At 39.0% G+C, this 19,833-nt stretch overlaps 3 protein-coding genes across 3 annotated transcripts; 2 read left to right on the top strand and 1 right to left on the bottom strand.

The window, feature by feature from the left end:
- LOC106389089 (exocyst complex component SEC8-like) lies at window positions 1-9,017 on the top strand. Its single transcript, XM_048750206.1, has 27 exons — window positions 1-152; window positions 477-600; window positions 864-1,076; window positions 1,329-1,502; window positions 1,734-1,838; window positions 2,079-2,188; window positions 2,335-2,514; window positions 2,906-3,029; window positions 3,111-3,217; window positions 3,504-3,811; window positions 3,898-4,058; window positions 4,175-4,290; window positions 4,684-4,754; window positions 4,832-4,962; window positions 5,044-5,093; window positions 5,214-5,314; window positions 5,684-5,793; window positions 5,972-6,079; window positions 6,693-6,875; window positions 6,947-7,032; window positions 7,377-7,545; window positions 7,644-7,721; window positions 7,894-7,995; window positions 8,156-8,230; window positions 8,331-8,426; window positions 8,505-8,554; window positions 8,633-9,017. Exons 2-27 carry the CDS (start codon window positions 559-561, stop codon window positions 8,718-8,720), a joined length of 3,138 nt encoding a protein of 1,045 aa, XP_048606163.1. The 5' UTR covers window positions 1-152; window positions 477-558; the 3' UTR covers window positions 8,721-9,017.
- Window positions 9,018-9,375: 358 nt separating this feature from the next.
- On the top strand, window positions 9,376-14,110 carry LOC106353009 (pumilio homolog 4). Its single transcript, XM_013792679.3, has 11 exons — window positions 9,376-9,612; window positions 9,685-10,342; window positions 10,726-11,500; window positions 11,586-12,114; window positions 12,193-12,334; window positions 12,431-12,538; window positions 12,661-12,873; window positions 12,966-13,076; window positions 13,160-13,354; window positions 13,436-13,610; window positions 13,693-14,110. Exons 2-11 carry the CDS (start codon window positions 9,698-9,700, stop codon window positions 13,740-13,742), a joined length of 2,943 nt encoding a protein of 980 aa, XP_013648133.2. The 5' UTR covers window positions 9,376-9,612; window positions 9,685-9,697; the 3' UTR covers window positions 13,743-14,110.
- Window positions 14,111-14,278: 168 nt separating this feature from the next.
- On the bottom strand, window positions 14,279-16,329 carry LOC106389092 (transcription initiation factor IIB-2). Its single transcript, XM_013829284.3, has 7 exons — window positions 15,843-16,329; window positions 15,445-15,469; window positions 15,228-15,357; window positions 15,018-15,148; window positions 14,851-14,939; window positions 14,675-14,751; window positions 14,279-14,598 (listed from the first exon to the last, which is right to left on the bottom strand). Exons 1-7 carry the CDS (start codon window positions 16,193-16,195, stop codon window positions 14,465-14,467), a joined length of 939 nt encoding a protein of 312 aa, XP_013684738.1. The 5' UTR covers window positions 16,196-16,329; the 3' UTR covers window positions 14,279-14,464.
- Between the last annotated feature and the right edge of the window lie 3,504 nt (window positions 16,330-19,833).

Raw genomic sequence — 19,833 nt, 5'->3', positions numbered from 1 at the left:
AGAAACAAATTACAGAGAAGAAAAAGTCTGGTAAAAATTAGAAGAACTCGGAACGTAAAGAAGAACACCGCGTTTAGATATATTTCTTCCTTGTTAGCTCTCCTATTTTCTCTTGGTGATCGGGAGTCGCACTCATCAGATTCGTATCCCAGGTAAAGATTCGTAGCTGAAAATCCATTTCGTCTTCTCGATTTTGTCTCTCTAGATCTACTTCAGCACCTATTGTTAGATTGCAATTCTCGATTCTTCTAGCTGGAATTTGAGTGTAATTGGATATTATCTTTTCTCTCTGCGTATCGTTAGATCGTTCGCTATGATTGATCGTTCACCATGTCGTCCTTCTCCTGACGTATCCTCCGTTGCGTTTTTGTATTTTTGATGTTTGGGAATTGAGCTGCGTAGCATCGTGGTGATGCTGTTAACAGCGTCTTCTCTCGCTCATGTATGTGCGTTGGTGCTTGAACTTTTGATTTCAGCTACAGAGAGCTTGATTGGAATGTGCTGAGGAATTACTCATTTAGGCTCGAACAAGCCAAGCGCGATAAAAAGATCGCAAGCATGGGAATTTTCAACGACTTGCCTGTTCCTTCGGATAAAACTGTAAGTCTACACTCTTTCTTCACTCCTCCTAGCAAAGTTAAAAGAACCTTAAGTTTGGCCAATTGGCCTTAGAAGGAGCAATCGTCTGGTTCAACGGTGTTCTTGCACCCCCCTTAGGAGTTTTATTCAGCATGTGATAAATGATATAAGGTCTAGAAAGTGATACAAGGGGTAGAATGGGAAACTATCACTGTTCTTGATTTTTGTTTTTTTGGAGTATATGAGTGTGTGTGCGCGCGTCTGAGTGATGATTGTTATTGCAGTACCTTAGGGAGGAGCTGGCACGGATAGATGAGAGCTGGGCTGTTGCACGTTTTGACTCTTTGCCACATGTGGTCCATATCCTTACTTCAAAAGACCGTGAAGCTGACATTCATATATTAAGGGAACAAAGTGATGTTGTTGAGGAGGTTGTGGATGAAGTTGTGCATGCTTATCATGGTGGTTTCAACAAGGCCATTCAAAACTACTCTCAGGTTTCTAATATCTGTTAGCTCTTCCTTTTTATTGGATGGATAGAGCCTTTTTCTCATCTAAAGCAGCAACCAGACATATCTGTCACATAAACTTATGTTACCGCTTATTGGCATTCAGATTGCGTGTCTAAATTTACAAATCTACTATCCATACTAGTCGAGAGATAATTTTCTTAGTAAAATTTCATTCGTGAAGTAAGTTGATTTTGATTCTCTCGTTTTTTTGCCTGCTTTGAATGTATTCTTCCTCAGATTTTGCGTCTATTCAGAGAGTCCACTGAAAAATTAGGCGACTTGAAGCATGATTTGGCAGATGCAAAGAAGAGCTTGGGTGCACGCAATAAACAATTACACCAGTTGTGGTACCGTTCTGTGACATTGCGGCACATCATCTCAGTGTTGGATCAAATTGAGAGCATTTCTAAGGTTGGTTGGATTAACCGTAACATTTCTTAGTTAATTCTTTTTGACAATGCTTGTTATGTATTTTCGCTGCTCTGAAGTTTTATACTCCATCCATGATAGCACTCTGTATTTCTGATGATACATTTGTTGATATGTTTTCAATCTTTATACTTAATTTCTTTTACTTTGTGCTAAAAGAAACTGCTTTTCTGTTGTGACAATGGTGGCTCTGCCTTTTGAAACATTGAACAGGTTCCATCTCGTATTGAGAAGCTCATTGCCGATAAGCAGTTTTACGCTGCTATTCAAGTGTATCTCCAGTCGTCTCTGATGCTTGAGCGTGAGGGCCTTCAAACGGTAATTTCCTAACTGCCAATGCTATAGCAAATGCTGGAAAAGCAATCTCATGGGAATTATTTTGGGTCTTCTCATTCCATTGTCAATTTATCTCTAGGACTGTGTCTGTTTTATTACTAATCTGTTGAGTGGGATCTGTTAACATCTCATTTCCATCGGGATTTTCCTATTCTTTCTGTTGGAGAGATCTACTGCTCACTTGGATGTTGTACTTATAGATATTCTGGTACGTTCACCTAGGTTGGTGCTCTTCAAGATGTCAGATCTGAGCTATCTAAGCTGCGAGGATCTCTTTTCTTCAAAATTCTAGACGATTTGCATGCACATCTATACAATAGAGGTGAATACAGGTAGGTTTCGTTTCAGCTTCTATACGCAAATTTCAGAAGCTGTGCTAATTTGTATCCTTGGTTACAGGCGCCTCCTTGCTTGATAGTGTGTGTTATCACTTCTTTCATCGCCTAATCTTATGTTCTTGAACTTGTCTATGCTGCAGTTCAATTGCGTCAGGCATATATGAAAGAGATGATGAAGTACCAACAACAACAGCTGTTGCAGCCAGTCGAATGGGCTCACGACCACTTTCTCGTAGAACACGGACACTGAAAGGTGATAGTCAGTTTGGTGTTAGGGGACTCACAAATGGTTCACATAGGTCGGCTTCTATCGAAGAAGGGTATGATTTAGCAATCTTTCACTTCATTTGATTCTTTATCGGATATTAGGAATACTTTTTCGTGTATAAAGATTAATTTTTTCGGAGGGATCAATGTTTATTAACTGTGTTTCGTTTCGGTTCTTTATAGAGGTTCTCTCGGCTTTATTTTCAATATAGAGGTTGAGAATTGCAATATTTATCTGATCATTGTTTAGAGGTCCTCCTTGTAATTTCCTTCATTAAATTTTTTGTCAGTAAAAGAAAATATGCTATAAATTGATTGTGGCAGAAGTTTCTTTGTCAGCCTAAGGTTGTGTACATTTGTTCTGCTTTTATAAAAATATTTTGCTTGTTTGTCATTCCCTGACTTCGCTAATTTGTCTTTCTTTAATCACCTTGTGTTTCTTAGTTCATCATTTGATGGACATGACGAGGAGGACTCTGTAGAGCATGATGAAGCATCCGCTGATAGTAAATTTCTTGCTCACCAACTTCCGCCGTGGCTTTCTGATTCCACTCCTGACGAGTTTATTGTACGTGCTTGTTGCGCTTAAATAGCATATTTTATGCCCATTTTTTTAATTGATGCGACATTACTTTTTCTCCTGTTTCAGGAAGCAGTAAGAAAGAGTGATGACCCATTGCATGTGAAATATCTACAGACCCTTGTTGAGTGTCTCTGTATGCTTGGGAAAGTTGCAGCGGCTGGTGCTATCATATGGTTCGTTTTCTAATATTTATTATTGTTTTTAATTGGTTTTAGGTATGCTAGAAATTCACTCCTTTAATATCTTTTAGTTTTAGATCGCTAGCAGTGGCCCTCATTTTGTTAGTTAACTTGTCATCGATGTCATCACTAAATACAATCTTTATTAAATGTATTCTGTAATTTGGGGGCGGGGGAAGGTTAACACTTACCATTCTTGAAGTTAAAGATGAATGATAACCGATGCAGCCTAACTTTATCTTCAAAATTCACTTCGTGATGTTTTTGTGTTCTCTTGCAGCCAAAAACTTCGACCCACAATACATGAGATCATAATATCCAAGATTAAGGCCCATATGGAGACTAGAAATTTGTCGAAGTCCGGGAGTAGTCAGAGTGATCGAACGGGAGCGGTAGGATTGCATATTATCAAAGGGCAGTCAGAGGCCTACAGATTATCAAAAGAGAAACCTCAAAATGGGATGCCAAATTCAGGATCTCACCTGGCTGTGAGTCCTGTTTCGCCTCTTATGGCTCCTGGAGGCAAAGCGCAAGCTGCAGCAAAAGACCTTCTTGACTCAATTTTAGATACTATTGTCAAGATATTTGGTGAGCAATCCAACTGTTAAAACTCGTCTGAATATTTCATTTTCCATAATGAAAGCTCAAATTTTCTCTTACTGTTACTTTTATAGAGAATCATGTTGTTATTGGAGAGCTTTTGGAGTTGAAGGCTTCACAACATGACATTAACACGCCAAAGTCATTGCCTACTGATGTCAATTGGAACACCGATCCCGAAGCATCCCAAGTTACTGGAGGCTACACTATCAGTTTACCCTTGACAGTCTTACAGGTCCGCCTATAGATTTCAAAATATCTGATTTTTCGTGAAGCTAAATGTTTATAAACTACAATGAACTCTTGGCTTCTCACACGTAAGCTTATTGAAATTTTACGTTAACGGTGAAGAGTGAATGCCAACAACTCATATGTGAAATTCTACGCGCAACTCCAGAAACCGCTTCAGCAGATGCTGCTGCACAAACTGCTAAACTTGCAAAGAAGGCTCCCAAGAAAGATAAAAGGCAAGTGATCCTTAGCATTGGTAGTTCTTACATTCACGGAGATGGGTTTCCCAATATCATGTAGATACATAGACAACGAAACATGTCCCAAAGAATTAGACATTTGAAGATTTTGTTAAGATAGGCGTCATTTCCATGACCAAGCATGTTTTCTTGTCAGTCAACTAATATGTTCATTCGGTAGTTAAGGGATGATTTAGAGCATAGATTTCTTCTGATGACCTAATAAGAAGGTTTTACGACACCCAAGTCTAGAAATTTGTCATGTAGGTTCTTCTCAGCACGCTAGTAAATGGGAGCACTGAAAATATAACACAAATTTGAATGTGAAATTCTGCAGTTTGGTTAGTAGTATTTGATCTTTGACTGATTATTGATGATGGTGGACGGCAGGGGTGCACCTGAAGATGGGCTAACATTCACCTTTCGGTTTACAGATGCAACTGTATCGCTTTCTAATCAGGGTATAAATTAATCATCCTGACTTTTTTGTGATTATAATGCCTTTGATGGATTAAATGATGTTATGTGCTACTGACAGGAGCTGATCTCATTCGTCAAGGCTGGGGAAAGAGGGCTTCAAATGCATCACAGGAAGGTTATGGATCTGCAGCAGTTTTGCCTGAACAGGGAATATATCTAGCTGCATCAATTTACCGGCCTGTCCTTCAGGTTTTGATTCTGGTTCATCTAAGCTTTTCCATTCGATGCCAACTGTTTTTCAGTAGACTTATTATCTTATGAACCTTGCAGTTTACCGATAAAATCACTTCAATGTTGCCCAAAAAGCATTCCCAGCTTGTGTAAGTTCAAAATTTCCGTTTGCCTTTACTGGCTGTCATCCTGACAAAGCTAAACACCTCGCTCACTGTGCTGAGAAGTTGAATGTATGTTCACCATCGATTTTTCAATACATGATGCAGGAATGATGGGTTGCTTACATTCACTGAGAACTTTGTGAAAGATCACCTGTTACCGACAATGTTTGTGGACTATAGGAAAGGCGTACAACAAGCTATATCAAGTTAGTTTCGTAGGCTATATAGATCTGGTCATAGCGTTTTTTGTTCCTACTTTAGGGTAATCATCCTCTTAAGGTATACACAGTATTAAATTTTGAAAGGGGAGCTATTAATTTGGTTTCAAAGGCTTGGAGTTTATCATCGCAAGGTGGTAGTAGAAGCATTTGCTTGCAAAACTAACTGATTTGGTCTGTCAATATAGGGTGTGGCAGTTTTATGAAAAGTTAAAGCGTCTTGGAATTGTTGCATATATTTGGAAAGTTTTCTTGGCTTTTTTTTATAGGAACTGTTGTATTTCAATAGTTTATGAAAATGAAGTACCAGTTGTGTCACTATGAAAATGATTCGAGGTTCCCAAAACCATTTTGCAGGTGCCGCCGCATTTAGACCCCGTGCACATACAAGTACTTACACCTCAACTGTAGAAAAGGGTCGACCTATCTTGCAAGGTCTTTTGGCAATAGATCTCCTTGCAAAAGAGGCAAGTTGTATAGGCTTTTAAACTGGAAGCTTCACTTTATTGCTTTCACATTTTTTTTGATCTGCCTTGAGAAGAATGGATGGATACTTCCCATTCGATGGTATAATCCAATTTTTCGTGTTCTCAGCTTCATGCTATTTTTGTTATAATGAACTTCCTTGCTCTTCGCTTTTTCTAGGTTCTTGGCTGGGCTCAAGCCATGCCTAAATTTGCCACTGACCTTGTGAAGTATGTTCAAACATTTCTTGAGAGAACATTCGAGAGATGTCGAACCTCATACATGGAGGTATGGATCTTCCTTGTTTCTCATTTGTTGTCCTCTTCCTTTGACTCATCTATTTATTTATATGTTTGATATCTTGTTTAGTGTTTGCACCTATGTAACAAAATCATACACTAAAAAGTATTACTGTCAGTGTGATGTGATTTAAAAAAGTTCAATTGGAGTTGCATGAACTAGATGACATGACTGTAGATTTAGAGTCGACCGTGTCTTTAACATCGTGAAGCTAGCTAGAGTTCAGTTTGAGATACGTTAAACTGACGTACTTAATTTTAGTCGCAGTGTTATTCTGTTTTAGGCTTCTGGAATTGTCTTGGGTAGCCTACAGTGTAAATGTAGGTTGTTTACCAGCTTATGATAAACCCTATAGCCGAACTTGGCACTTAATGCTTAGTAACAGTAGTCGTCGTGATAAAGTTTGATTTAAAGAGAGAAAGAGCTGGAAGATTATGGATTTAGCCAATCTTATATGCGCATATGTCCATCTTTGATAATAATCTGCATTTTCCTTCACTATTTTCTTACGATTCTGTCTCAAGTGTCCCAAAATGTAAAGCGATGTATTTCTTCCATTGCCACACTTTCTGAGCATAAGTTTTGATTATTAATATATCAGGCTGTGCTAGAGAAGCTCAGTTATAGGCTCATTGGGAGGCATGATATTGAGAGATTGATGCGACTTGATGCGGCGAGTGCTTGTTTGCCATCTTCACTTGGGCATTCTGTTTCTCACTCTGAGGCTGTTGGCTCCGGAGTAGAACTCGATGATCTATTCTTAAGTTTGCCGTCTATCAAGCAGGTAAATTCATGTGTTGTCTGAAATAATTTTTCATCTGGTGATGATTATTTAACTAACTATAAATCTTACAGGATAATCTAATTCGTGATGACAACAAACTGATTTTGTTAGCCTCTCTTAGTGACTCACTTGAATATGTGGCAGACTCTATTGAGAGGTGAGTTCTTTGGATCAGATTAATTATGCATGCCTCTTCCTATCATGTCTTGTTCCTAAGTACATCTTAGATGTTATCAGGACACAAGGCAAAATGGGAAGTTCTATGATCTTATAACCGAGGAAATAGGGATATGCATAATTAAAAATGATATATGAAAGAGACTAAACTAGATTGATTGCTGTCTTTTCCATCTTAAATTTAAAGAAACTCAGAAACCTCTGCGTTTAGTGTAAAAGAGAAACTTGCATGGTTTGATATGTCTTCCTTTAGCTCTCTCTTCCTTCCCTAAGTAGCAAGTAAATGAAAACTCTTTCTTAAGTTTTAAATTCCCAAAATTTTAGGCTTGGCCAAGCAGTTCCTTGTGCGGCAAGTCAAGATAGTAATAGCAGGAATCAAGCAACTTCTCCTAGGAATCTGGCATCATTTGCTGATGAGTACAGAAAACTTGCGACGGACTGCCTAAAGGTTCTTCGTGTTGAGATGCAATTGGAAACAGTCTTTCATCTGCAGGTATGTGATCGATGCTCCCTTTGTTAGGAAGGTTGCGGGGAAATGAGAAATTCAACTTGTGTCCTGTAAATTTTACGAAATTCTATGGTTTTGAAAAGGAAATGACAAATCGGGAATACTTGGAGGATGAGGATGCCGAAGAGCCAGACGACTTTGTGATTTCTCTTACTTCACAGGTTAGTCATATCACTTTAATGATGGCCTTGATAAGTTTTACAACCATCAAATATTCATATCACTCTCTTCTGCTGCGAGAACCTAGTGAGCCAAATGACGAAGTCATCTCAATTTTATTGCGGTGTATTATATTTCTGCCCCAAGTTTTCTTACAGTTCCTTTTTTGAACAGATAACACGTAGGGACGAGGGAATGGCGCCTTTCATCTCTGGTGAGAAGCGCAATTACGTTTTTGGTGGCATTTGTGGAACTGCAGCAAGTGCGTCCACTAAGGTACACAGTACCTCTTTTTATATACTGTAATGGAATTTACAAGATCTCTGATACTTCTAATTAAAATATCAATATACCATTATCAGTATCACAATTCTATATCTAACATTTGATCATCATCTTCTAAACTGCTCAAGTCTTTAACTACTTATTTTTCTAGGCTTTGTCTGACATGAGATCAATCAACCTCTTTGGAGTTCAACAAATTTGTCGGAACACTATTGCATTGGAACAGGTAATAGATCATCAGTCTTGTTTAGGGATCGAGTTCACTATTTGTAATAATTTCCAACAAGCATTTCACTGTCTACATTTGTGTGTATGATACATGGCAGGCCATGGCAGCTATTCCATATATCGATGGGGAAAGCGTACAACAGAACCTAGATCGTGTCCGTACTTACTTTGAACTACTAAACATGCCATTCGAGGTTAGCCAAAAATAATGTTTCTTCTTGAGCTATTCTCAGCATTCTTATACTCAAATCTTCACCTGGTTTTGTCTGCAGGCGTTGCTTGCATTCATAGCGGAACATGACCAAATGTTTACACCCACAGAGTCTGCTTCTCAGCTTTTATCTTCTTCGATTAATGCTAATAATATGGTTTCTTGACTTAGTGTATATTGGCTTGTCAGGTATTCCAATCTTCTAAAGGTGAATGTTCCTGGAAGAGATACTCCTCCAGATGCTCAACACCGCCTTTCGGAAATTCTTTCTCACTGATATCAAACTCCTCGAGCAGCCATCCGCGGGTTACCCCATGAATAAGCAAAGCTTCTCCAGCAGCCAAGCTCTTGTTACACTATTTTCATAAGCTGCAGAAAAAGCACACTGGTGAAATCCCAGAGGAGAGGCAAGTGACATAAAACAATGTACATCATCATCCTGGTTCCGTTATTCTTTAGTTTGTTTTTCTTCTCTCTTGTCTAGTTTTGTGATGTTGAATACAGAACCCAAGACCTTTCTTTGAGAGTTTTGTTAGACGTTTCGTTTTGAATAAAAGTTTCCAAGGTGAGTTCATTTTCCAAGTGAAAACAAAATTGGAGAGAAAGCCACAGATATCATCTATCTACCATTCATCTTTGATTTGGAACGTTACAAAGACCTGCTCGTTTATAAAAGTCACAATCTTCAAAGGTGAAAATCATAATTTATCTCAAAGGTGTTACTTTCGCTTTGAATCTCACTTCACTCTTACTCTTGTATTGTATTGTATTGTATGCAGCATGAAATAAATTGCAAAATGCTTTCTGTAAGAGATTCTTGGGTTCTTATTGATGTCACAGAAGAGATTCTTTATTTTAATATGAAGTTCAAATCATTAATTAATCAATCATCTTAGAGAATGATATAGACAAGATGAGATCACACGGTCTTAAAATTTAAAGATTAGCTTAGAATAATTAAACAAATAACAAAAAGACAAAAAAGGAGACATATCCGAATCTAATAGAAAGGATGAAGGCGATCTCAGGCTTCCATGCTTCTTCTTCTTCTTCTTCGCCTCTTCGTTCCCTTCCCAGTTTCTCATCGTCCTTCTTTGTGTTAGCGTGAACGAGAGAACGACACGTCGTTCGTCTACGATAAGATCTTACGTACGCATTCAAATCCAGAGGTGATTACTTCGATCGCGATCACAATTTTTTTTTTGAGGAACTCTCTGATTAGGTTTCATATTTGATTTCAGATGAAGGGAAGAGATGTATACTGATAGCTACAGGGACACGAGATCAAACATGAACCGAGGATCCAATGCCGATCTCGAGGATCGATTCCAGAGAGAGCTCGAATCTCTCCACCGCAACCACCAAACATTCGGCTCGCAACGAGGAGAACGAGACGTCGTCGACGACGTGCACAGAAGCGGAAGCGCGCCGCCGACGGTGGAAGGTTTGTTGAGAGCCATGGATAACCAGTACTTAATGAACAACACCACGAGCTCCGATTACATCAGAGACGCTGCGAACGTTGGCGTCGAGCTTTTATCCGACGACGAGTTGCGCTGGCACCCTGCGTACCTCTCGTACTACTACTCGAACGAGCACTCGAACCCGAGGCTGCCTCCTCCGTTGCTGTCTAGAGAGGATTGGAGAGTTGCTCAGAGGTTTCACAACGGTGAGACGGTGTTTGATCCTGTTGGGGAGTGGAGGAAGAAAGGTGAGAATAGCAACAGCAACAACAGCTCCTCGTCGCTATTCTCTGTTCAGCCAGGTGTTGAGCAGGCGGAGAGTGATTTGATGGAGCTGAGGAATGCTGTAGCGCAGGGACGCTCTCAGAAGACCCCTGTGCAGAGGCTAGATCCTGGGCTTGGGCCTAGAAGGAAGAGTTTTGCTGATATACTTCAGGTAAAGTCTATCAGGCGAGATTTAGGGGCCTTATAGGCAATTTATTCAAGATTTCAGCTACGTAACTTTTTTCAAAAAATTTGGGGGCTTGTGGCCAATGTTAGACCGCCCTGATGTCTATACATATACCAGAGGTAGTTAATTCAACTGGAAAAGATCTCTGGCCATTGTCATAGATCCTTGGTCGAGTGAGACGAAATTAATATTATACGTTGCCTGTTTCGGGTGTAGGAGGATTATGGACTTTGGCCCGAACCTTTTGATATTAAAAAAGAATGTCTATACATTTAGTGTTTATATTCATGTTGTTGTGTATATATATTTATATGCTAGCTCTGAGGTGGCTGATAAGTTCTACTTGGTTGATTTGTTAACTTTTATAGGAAGGACTTGACCGAGACGCAGCATTACGCAGCCAACTGTCTCGGCCTGCGAGTTGCAACACTTTCCGCGACATGAACGATCCTGCTGTCTTAACGAATTTTAGTCCGGGTGGATTCGACAGCCCATTAGCATTCCATGAGTCGTTACATTCCGCTGCGCAGAACACTCCAAATGCTATGCTGGGATCTAACATGAGTTCTCCGGTGCCAAGGAATAGAACTCCTGAGTCACATCTAGTGGGGAGAGCTTCGGCCTCTGGTTTGCCCCCTATTGGTACCAGAGTCGGTCCTGTCGAGAAGAAGAATACTTTTGGCTCAGCCATCCACACTGCTGCTGATGTTGCTGACACGCTGTCGAGGTTGAACATGGCAGAGATCAATCAAGTCAAAGATAACCTTATGCAGTCTCAGTTTCAGGTGGAATTGGAGAATCAATCTGATGTCATGCGTTACATACCCAATGGTCATAAGAAGGCTCTGCGTCAACCGAATATAAACGATCAGTTATTTACTGACAATTATGGTGGAATTATGAGTGGCTATGGAACAAGCCTTGGTGCTTCTACGGTGGCTTCCCACGGACAGGTCAACATCCCTAAACGAGCTTCCTCTTCAGCGAGTCTATACTCAACTTCAGACCGCTCTAGATTAGGAAGCCTGGGCTTATCTGATAATATTCAGAATGCAAATGTTAATGGAATGGACTTCTCCACAGCTGGTGGTTATTTGGTAAATAACAAGTTGAATTCACTAGCTGAGCACTATTCCCCTGAAGGTATCTCCCTCGCTCTCTCACTCTCTTACTCTCATAAACGCAAAAAGCTTATCATCTTAGATTTGGTTTTATTCGTTTGTTTCAGGCTCACATTTGACTGGGGAAGGGGGTATACAAAACTTGAATAGATTGATAAACCAGGCTGCTACTGAGCTTCATTCTCCAATTATGGACCCTCATTACAGCCAGTATCGGCATACGGCGTCAGCTACTGGTGCACCAAGTGATCATCCTCTTCTTAGAAACAATCTCGGGACATCAAACGGAGATACAGCTAATGAGTATCTCGCGATGTTACTTGCTCAGCAGAGGCATCAGCTGGGTAATCTCAGTGCTGTAAATTCCAGATTGTTTGAGAATCCTCCGTATGATCTTGGCAGCATGTATCTGGGAAACCATTTACCTTCTCCTTCCAAGAATTCAAGAAATGTCCAGAACATGCGAATGTCACAATCTGCTGCCTCAATGATGAAAATCCCCCTTGGAGGATTACCGGGATCTTCCCATGTAGAAATCGGCAGCACAACGGAAGCATCGTTACTAGAAGGGTTCAAGAACAACAAGACAAGGTCTTTGGAGCTTTCAGAAATAGTTGGGCATGTGATTGAGTTCAGGTATTTAGCTTCCCTTAACTAATATATTTCATCTAAGTTACTAGTTCACTTTTGTTCTTCCTTTCACACAACGTGCAGCATGGATCAGTACGGAAGTCGTTTCATTCAGCAAAAGCTAGAGACTGCAACAGATGAGGAAAAGAATGCAATATTCCCGGAGATACTTCCTTATGGTCGCACTTTGATGACAGATGTCTTTGGAAATTATGTCATTCAAAAGGTAAGAGCTGAAGCATCTAAATAATTTTCTTGCAAATGGCTAATATATATGTCACTATACTCATACGTTATTCTGTTTTTTACTTTTTCTTTTTAGTTTTTTGAGCATGGTACAAACAAACAGAGAAAAGAACTCGCTGAACAAGTTACTGGCCACGTTTTAGCTCTCTCTCTACAAATGTATGGCTGCAGGGTTATCCAAAAGGTACTCAGTACAAACACATTGTTTTGACCTTACTTATTATTATAATGGTAAAGAGTCTTATAGAAAGAGGCTTTTAAATTCTCTGAGCATGTCCCTGTCTTTTTTCTACCATATTGATACAGGCGTTGGAGGTGGTTGATGTGGAGCAGCAAACTCGAATGGTGCAAGAGCTTGATGGGTCTGTCTTGAAATGCGTTTATGATCAGAATGGTAATCATGTGATCCAGAAGTGTATTGAGCGTCTTCCTCAGGAATGCATACAGTTCATTATTTCCTCATTTTATGGGAAAGTCTTAGCTCTTTCAACACACCCTTATGGATGCCGTGTAATCCAGGTCTGATATATACATACATCACACCTTATGCTTTTTCTTTTCTCGTCCGCTATTAACAATACTTGTAATGTTCATCTTTGGACTCACGGCAGAGGGTACTGGAGCATATCGATGACGTCGAAACCCAACGGATCATTATGGAGGAAATCATGAACTCAGTCTGCACTCTAGCTCAAGATCAGTACGGGAACTATGTTATTCAGGTAAGTTTCTCGATGCTTAATTTACATTGTTGATGTATGAAAATAGACACCTTGATAATGGTTGACCTTGCTTCCCTTTGTAGCATATCATACAACACGGTAAACCACACGAACGGACAGAAATTATCAATAAGCTTGCTGGGCAGATTGTGACAATGAGTCAACAGAAGTTCGCTTCAAATGTTGTCGAAAAGTGTTTGACATTTGGCGGGCCAGAGGAGCGTCAGGTTCTAGTGAATGAGATGCTTGGTTATACTGATGAAAACGAGCCTCTTCAGGTATGCAACTTAAAAGAAAAAACAATCTTTGCTCCCTCATGTCTTTGGGAAGTCTCCCACTAACGCCTATTAAATGTGCAGGCGATGATGAAGGATCCGTTCGGGAACTACGTAGTGCAGAAGGTTCTTGAAACATGCGATGATCAAAGCCTTGCCCTCATTATTTCGCGTATCAAAGTCCACTTGAATGCTTTGAAGAGGTACACATATGGGAAACACATCGTTGCCCGGGTTGAGAAACTTATCACCACTGGAGGTAAGTATCTTTTCTCTCTCTGTATAAATTCTAGTAAGACAAAGTCACAGCCCATGTATCATTGTTCTTTTTTTCAATGCAGAGAGAAGAATCGGGCTCTCGTCATCTCTAGCTGCAAATGCTTCTCCTTAGCCATGTAAGTAAACCTCAAGCTCTTAACACAACCAGAGAAAGAGGGGATCATTTGATGAACAGAGAGCTATATATGTACAGCCTAACTAAGCAAAGCACTGGTTCATGTTTATATTTATAATTTTGTAAATAAAAAAGAGGGTTTAATATTTAAGTCAGTAAATAAAATGTATTTTGGATCTCGACTGGCTTAAGTTTAGACCCCCTTTTGGGTGTGTAAAAAGTGAAAGCATTGCTGTTTTATTATGTAAAGCAATGGCTTATCTTAGGTCTCTTATTATTCTCCTTATTCTACACATAAGAACAATGTAAATATCTTGAGGCTTTGCTCCCCAAGAATTGCAATATTTATTGTTTTAAGCACTGAAGTTTTTGAATTGAATAGTTTACACCCACAATTAGTTCAACAGTTTGAAACACATGTAGAGATGGCCGGTTTTTTGTAACAAAAAAAAAAAAAAAGATGGCCGGTTTGGAATTCTTATTTCTATTGACCGAGAATTTCAGATCCGGTTTTCTTTTGTTCTGACACACGCTTTAACCAATACACGAATCCTTGGATTAATTTTTCTCTGGATACAAATATACTTGAGAACTCTGGTTCAGGTCTGGACCAAACAACTCTATAACCCGAGATTCCAATAGAAACTAGACTTGATTTATCAAACAAGAAGGCGTGGTAAGTGGGTAATAACAGGTAAGAGAGAAGAAGATGAGAGCACTCAAGGGCTTTGCAGGTTCTTGAGATCTTCTTCTTTAGCGTACCAAGCTGGTATGATCTTGGGAAGGTGAGGGTAGAGATCTTTGTACGAGTTCCTAATAGTTCCTTCTGCAACTCCAGTTGCCACCGAGATATCTGCAAGGAGTTCAATATCAGCGATTGTTTTAAGTGAGTTGTTTCAGTTCACAAAAAAAATGTGAATGGAAGAGACCTCGAAGAGGCTTCTTCTCATCAGAGAGCTGTGTTATGATGTATATAACCGCTGCTGCAATCGATATGGGACTCCTCCTGCAACCAAAGGTGTTTAAAGCTCCATGTGTGAATACCCGTAAGACCGATAAACCAGGAGAACAGAAGTGATAAGACAATCATGGTTAATGATGTAACCTTATATCGAACTCCTCTGACTTCTTCACAGATTCTTGAGCCGCCTTCACGGTTTGGTTAGTCATACCAAGATTGGAGCAAAAACGTCTCTGGAGATTAACCAATCAGGTTAACGAACACATCAGCTGATAAGAACCGAAAGGCACTTGACTTTAAGAAGAACTCACCATAAAATCTCCGGCATGGATAGTTCCCATTTCTACTGATTGTCCTGTTTCAAGCCCCAACTGTTTGACTATGTACTCTTTTGCACGACCAATCTCCTTCTTAGTAGCTCCATTGGCAACAGAACATATTTCTACACAATGATGGATGATGATTAACGAACATATAAACCAAAATAAAAAAAAAAAAAAACAATAGCTGTTTGGTAGTACCCTTGACAGTTCGTGGCTTGTCCTCTTGACGACAAGCAATGTATAAACAAGCAGCCAAAAGAGCATCCTGATTCCTTCCTCTGCTTGACTTCTGATCCTCTACCCTTTTATATATCTCATTGGCTCGGTCCTTTAATCCAATATCAACAAAGGAATGTAAAACCCCACACAAATATAACCATGTGATAATGAAAGAAACATGTCTAGCTAGAGATACCTTGATGGTCGCCACAAGCCCCAACCTGGAGAAACACAAGGTTCATCAAAACTTGTTAACTACAACTTGTCAAGCAATCTAACTTACAGTGAATGCAATCTAGCCTCATAAATAAACCCCATTGAACCGACTCAATTAACGTATTATTCCCAAATAATAGGAAGCATTGATTGCACCAGATCATTTATAACCCTTCTCAGTGACATACATACAAAGATTCATCAACATGGAGCTTCTAGGATATTAAACATATTATAAGCAAAAATAAAAATAAAACCAAAAGTCTTTCCTTTTCAGTAACATACACTTTCCTTAAATAAACCTTCTAGAAACCACAATTCTCAAACTTTCAGACAACAACCAGACAAAATCAACATCCAAGAAAAGACCCAAACTACCTATCAGCCATAGTAGCGATCGTCTTGAACGCGACGATAAGACCGCGATCAGGGTTCGATCCACGGTTCTGCCAACGACCCAGCGAAGACGAGAGAAAGTCCCCGGACGATCCGTTAGGTTTCGAAATGACGGTGGTGAGACCACCGTCGGCGAGAAGCGGGTTCGTCGGACCGCCGACGCGGACGGGATCGTTATCGCCCGACTCGTTAGCGAAGGTGCGCCACTCTGAGGTTTCGTCGATTGAGTGAGACTCGAGCACGAGGCCGCACTCCGAGCAGACGGTGTCTCCGGCGGAGTGATCGAACACGACCTCCGTGTGTTTCTTGCAGTCCGAGCAAAACGCGTCGCTCATTGCTTCTCTTCTTCTTGGAGTAAACCCTAAAACCCCCTTTTTTACTTGAAATTGGACTTCGATTTGGACTGTAAAAGATTGACACTTTGTTCTTCTTTCTTCAACGATTACTGTGTTCTTTCGAAGATGTGATATCAACTCTCATAGTGTTTTATGATGATCCAACGGCTGAGATGATTTCGTTGATATGAAGATAAATGGGCCGAAAACAAATACGGCCTAACATTTTTTAAGCCCAAATTATTATTCTTTCTTCCGTTCTTTCTTAAGTAATTCACCGAACTCATATAAAAAATTAAAAAAAAATCTTAACTCATATCAATGAACAATGAACAAAGACGAAAGACGAGAACGAAATAACAATTTTATAGAGGTAAAAAATAAAATCATTTATGGAGAGTCAATAGTAAACAAATCCAGAGCAGAAAACTTAATCACCTTTCGTCATTATATACTCGATGTTGCATATTTGGTTTTGGTGATTTATGTCATCCACAAAACTTAATTTCTTTTTGTGTATATGAAGTCTTAAAAATAATTAAAATGAGATGTAATATGTAACTCTTCAACAACGATGATATATTTAAGAGACCAACATTTGTATTAGTCATTTTATAATCGATAAAAATTGTAGTGTTGCAAAATGTTAAAACCATTTAATAAACACATTATTATAAAAACTCACTCTGCGCATGCGGGCGGGTTATCATCTAGTCCAACCTTACAACACATACCAACTAGTAAAAACCAAACCGAAATTTGATTATATACCAGAAAATGTATTTTTTGAATAATATAACAGAAACTGTTGAAAAAAAACTCTTAGCTTAATCTAACCCAATAACACTTACTAACTCCCTTGTGTGATAATATAAGTTCAGGAATGTCTATCAGCCATTAGCTTGTCTAGGTATATATGTTATTGAGCAGACTGGTCGAATGGTACGGATATGGGATCTGCAAAGAAAGTTTTCACTACAAGAAAACATGGGGATTCTGATGGCCGAAATCGTCGGTAATTCGTCGGAATCGGTCTATTCCGACGAATTTCCGACGAACCCGTCCGTCGGTATCGTTTCGTCGGAAAAAAAAAATTCGTCGGAATTTCTGACGAAATTCCGACGACTTTCTGACGAATACCAAGAAACGTCATTCTGACGAACTTCCGACGATATTACGATGCGGCTACACGAGACCAGAGTTCATCGGAAAACTACAATTCCGACGAACGTGGTTCCTCGGTTTATTCCGACGAACTGTATCCGTCGGAATTTACCGACGGACATAGGTCGTCGGAATATACCGACGAACCACGTTCGTCGGTATATTCCGACGGAAATGAGTTTGTCGGTAAATTCCGACGGATATATGTCCGTCGGTATATTCCGACGACCGTTGTCCGTCGGTATATACCCTTTTTTTTTTACAAATTAATTTTGCATTTTTATATATTTTTTGATATTAATAAATTTTAAAAATTGGAAATTTAAAACTAATAATATTATAAAATTTAAATTCATAAAAACCGAAATAGGAAAAAAACATTCATACAAACCGAAATAGAAAAAAAAAACATTCCGAAAGTTTTATAAAGCCGAAATAAACTAAGAAGAACTCGAAGACATCAAACGATCTAGCTTCTGCATAATCTCGGTGTTGAACTTCTTCTGGGATGCCAACTCAGCAAGGATAGTGGCATTCTCCGAAAGGATAGTGGTGTTCTGCTCCTCCAATGCCCCAATCCGTTCATCTTTGTCATGTAGCTCCTCGAGAATCATGGGATCGGCATACGGAGCTTGCGAAGAAGATGCCGGATACGAAGAAGCACGACGGGCCAACCCAACTAAACGGCCTCCTTTCCTTTTAGGAACCGCCTACAAAAATATTTAAAGTAAGTAAATATGGACAAGTAAATAATCGACATTATAAAAAAAAAATATTAATAAAAAAAATTACCTTTTCAACCATCTCATTTATTTGCAATAGAGACAGGTTGGTTGAAGCTCCCGTGGAGTCGCCGTCATCAGAGAGAGGCTGAGATTGAGAAACTATCTCAGCTTCCACCAAATCAACTACACCTCTGATCACGGGGTCCTGAATTTGACCCGTCGTCTTGTTAGTGTGAGCCACCTTAATGAGTTGGAGACGATCAACGGGATTACCGTCATTTGCTTCGATCTAAAAAAACCGCCATTATTAGCCAAAAAATATATAAAATATTTATTTAAAAAATATAAAGATAAATAATAATAAAAAACTTACAAGTTCATCCTCCTTAGTAGACATGGAGCAAGCGCCGAGGTTGTGCACATACATACCTTTCCCGCCACGATCGCTCTTCCGGTTCCTGGAGTTCCTAGAAGACGTCTCTGCAGTGTCTTCCCTCTCCCAATGAGCTATCAACTGCTCCCACACCCCCCGTTGATGAACCGTGGCTTCTTGTTCTTCTGCCAAACTGTCTTCCACGCGTTTATCTGCTTTGTGTAAGAGTCCATGGCCTTTTCGTTGAATTTCTTACGGACTGTTTCCGTAAGATCGGAGTGCCAGTTGAACTCTTGCTACAAAACAAACACAATTTAATAAGTAAATATATGTAAAAAAATGTAAAAACTTAAAAAAAATGAAGGGTTACTATACCGCAAACTGACGAAACCACAACTCTCGTTCGTCGGAAGGGATCACACTCCACTTTGGATATCCAAAACGGAGCATGGAGTACATCATCTGGTTGATGCTCCGGCTAATGCCATTTTTCGACTTGGTGAACCTTTAAAAAAAAATACAAGTTAGCAAGTTAATTAAAGCAAAAAATATAACGGTACAAATAAAAAAAAATACTAACCAAGTGCTATGGCCTCGTCGTGGGTTGAGTTGGAGAAACGGGAGATGCTCTCGACCTGGTTGTTGAACCAATAGATGAACCGGCATGACCCCCGGATCCTGTTGAGCAGCAGCGTGAGGGGCAGCGTGAGGGGCAGAGGGAGCTGGAGCGGGAATATATGCGGGAACCGAGTCATGAGACGATACCGATGCACGGGAACCGCTCACCGAACTACGTCGAAGACGGGCTGCTGGGCGGGCTTCATCCTCGGCCCTAAAAAAAAAAAATTAACCCATCAAACATATTTTCATTTATATATTTACAAAAGGTTTTATAAACGTTTTAAAAAAAACTATTAAACCTTTTATATATATATATATATATATATATATATGTATACAAAATTATAAAAAATTTATAAATATAGAAAAATGTTGTTAAAAATTTATAAATGAAGAAAAATGTTGTTAAATATTTATATTTTAAAAAAAAAATGTTGTTAAATATTTATTAGTGGAAACTTAAAAAAAAATATAAAAAATTTAAAAAATTTAAAAATTTTTACTATACATGATTTACATATATATATATGTATACAAAATTATAAAAAATTTATAAATATAGAAAAATGTTGTTAAAATTTATAAATGAAGAAAAATGGTGTTAAATATTTATATTTTTTTCAAAAAACGTTTTTAAAAATCAAAAAACGTTTTTAAAAATCAAAAAACGTTTTTAAAAATCAAAAAAGTTTTTAAAAATCAAAAAACGTTTTTAAAAATAAAAAAAAACGTTTTAAAAAATCAAAAAACGTTTT

This window comes from Brassica napus, chromosome C3 (assembly GCF_020379485.1).
Source record: "Brassica napus cultivar Da-Ae chromosome C3, Da-Ae, whole genome shotgun sequence".
NCBI lineage: Eukaryota > Viridiplantae > Streptophyta > Magnoliopsida > Brassicales > Brassicaceae > Brassica > Brassica napus.
Note: the sequence above shows the minus strand (reverse complement) of the source record. Positions and strands in the feature narration are given on the sequence as shown.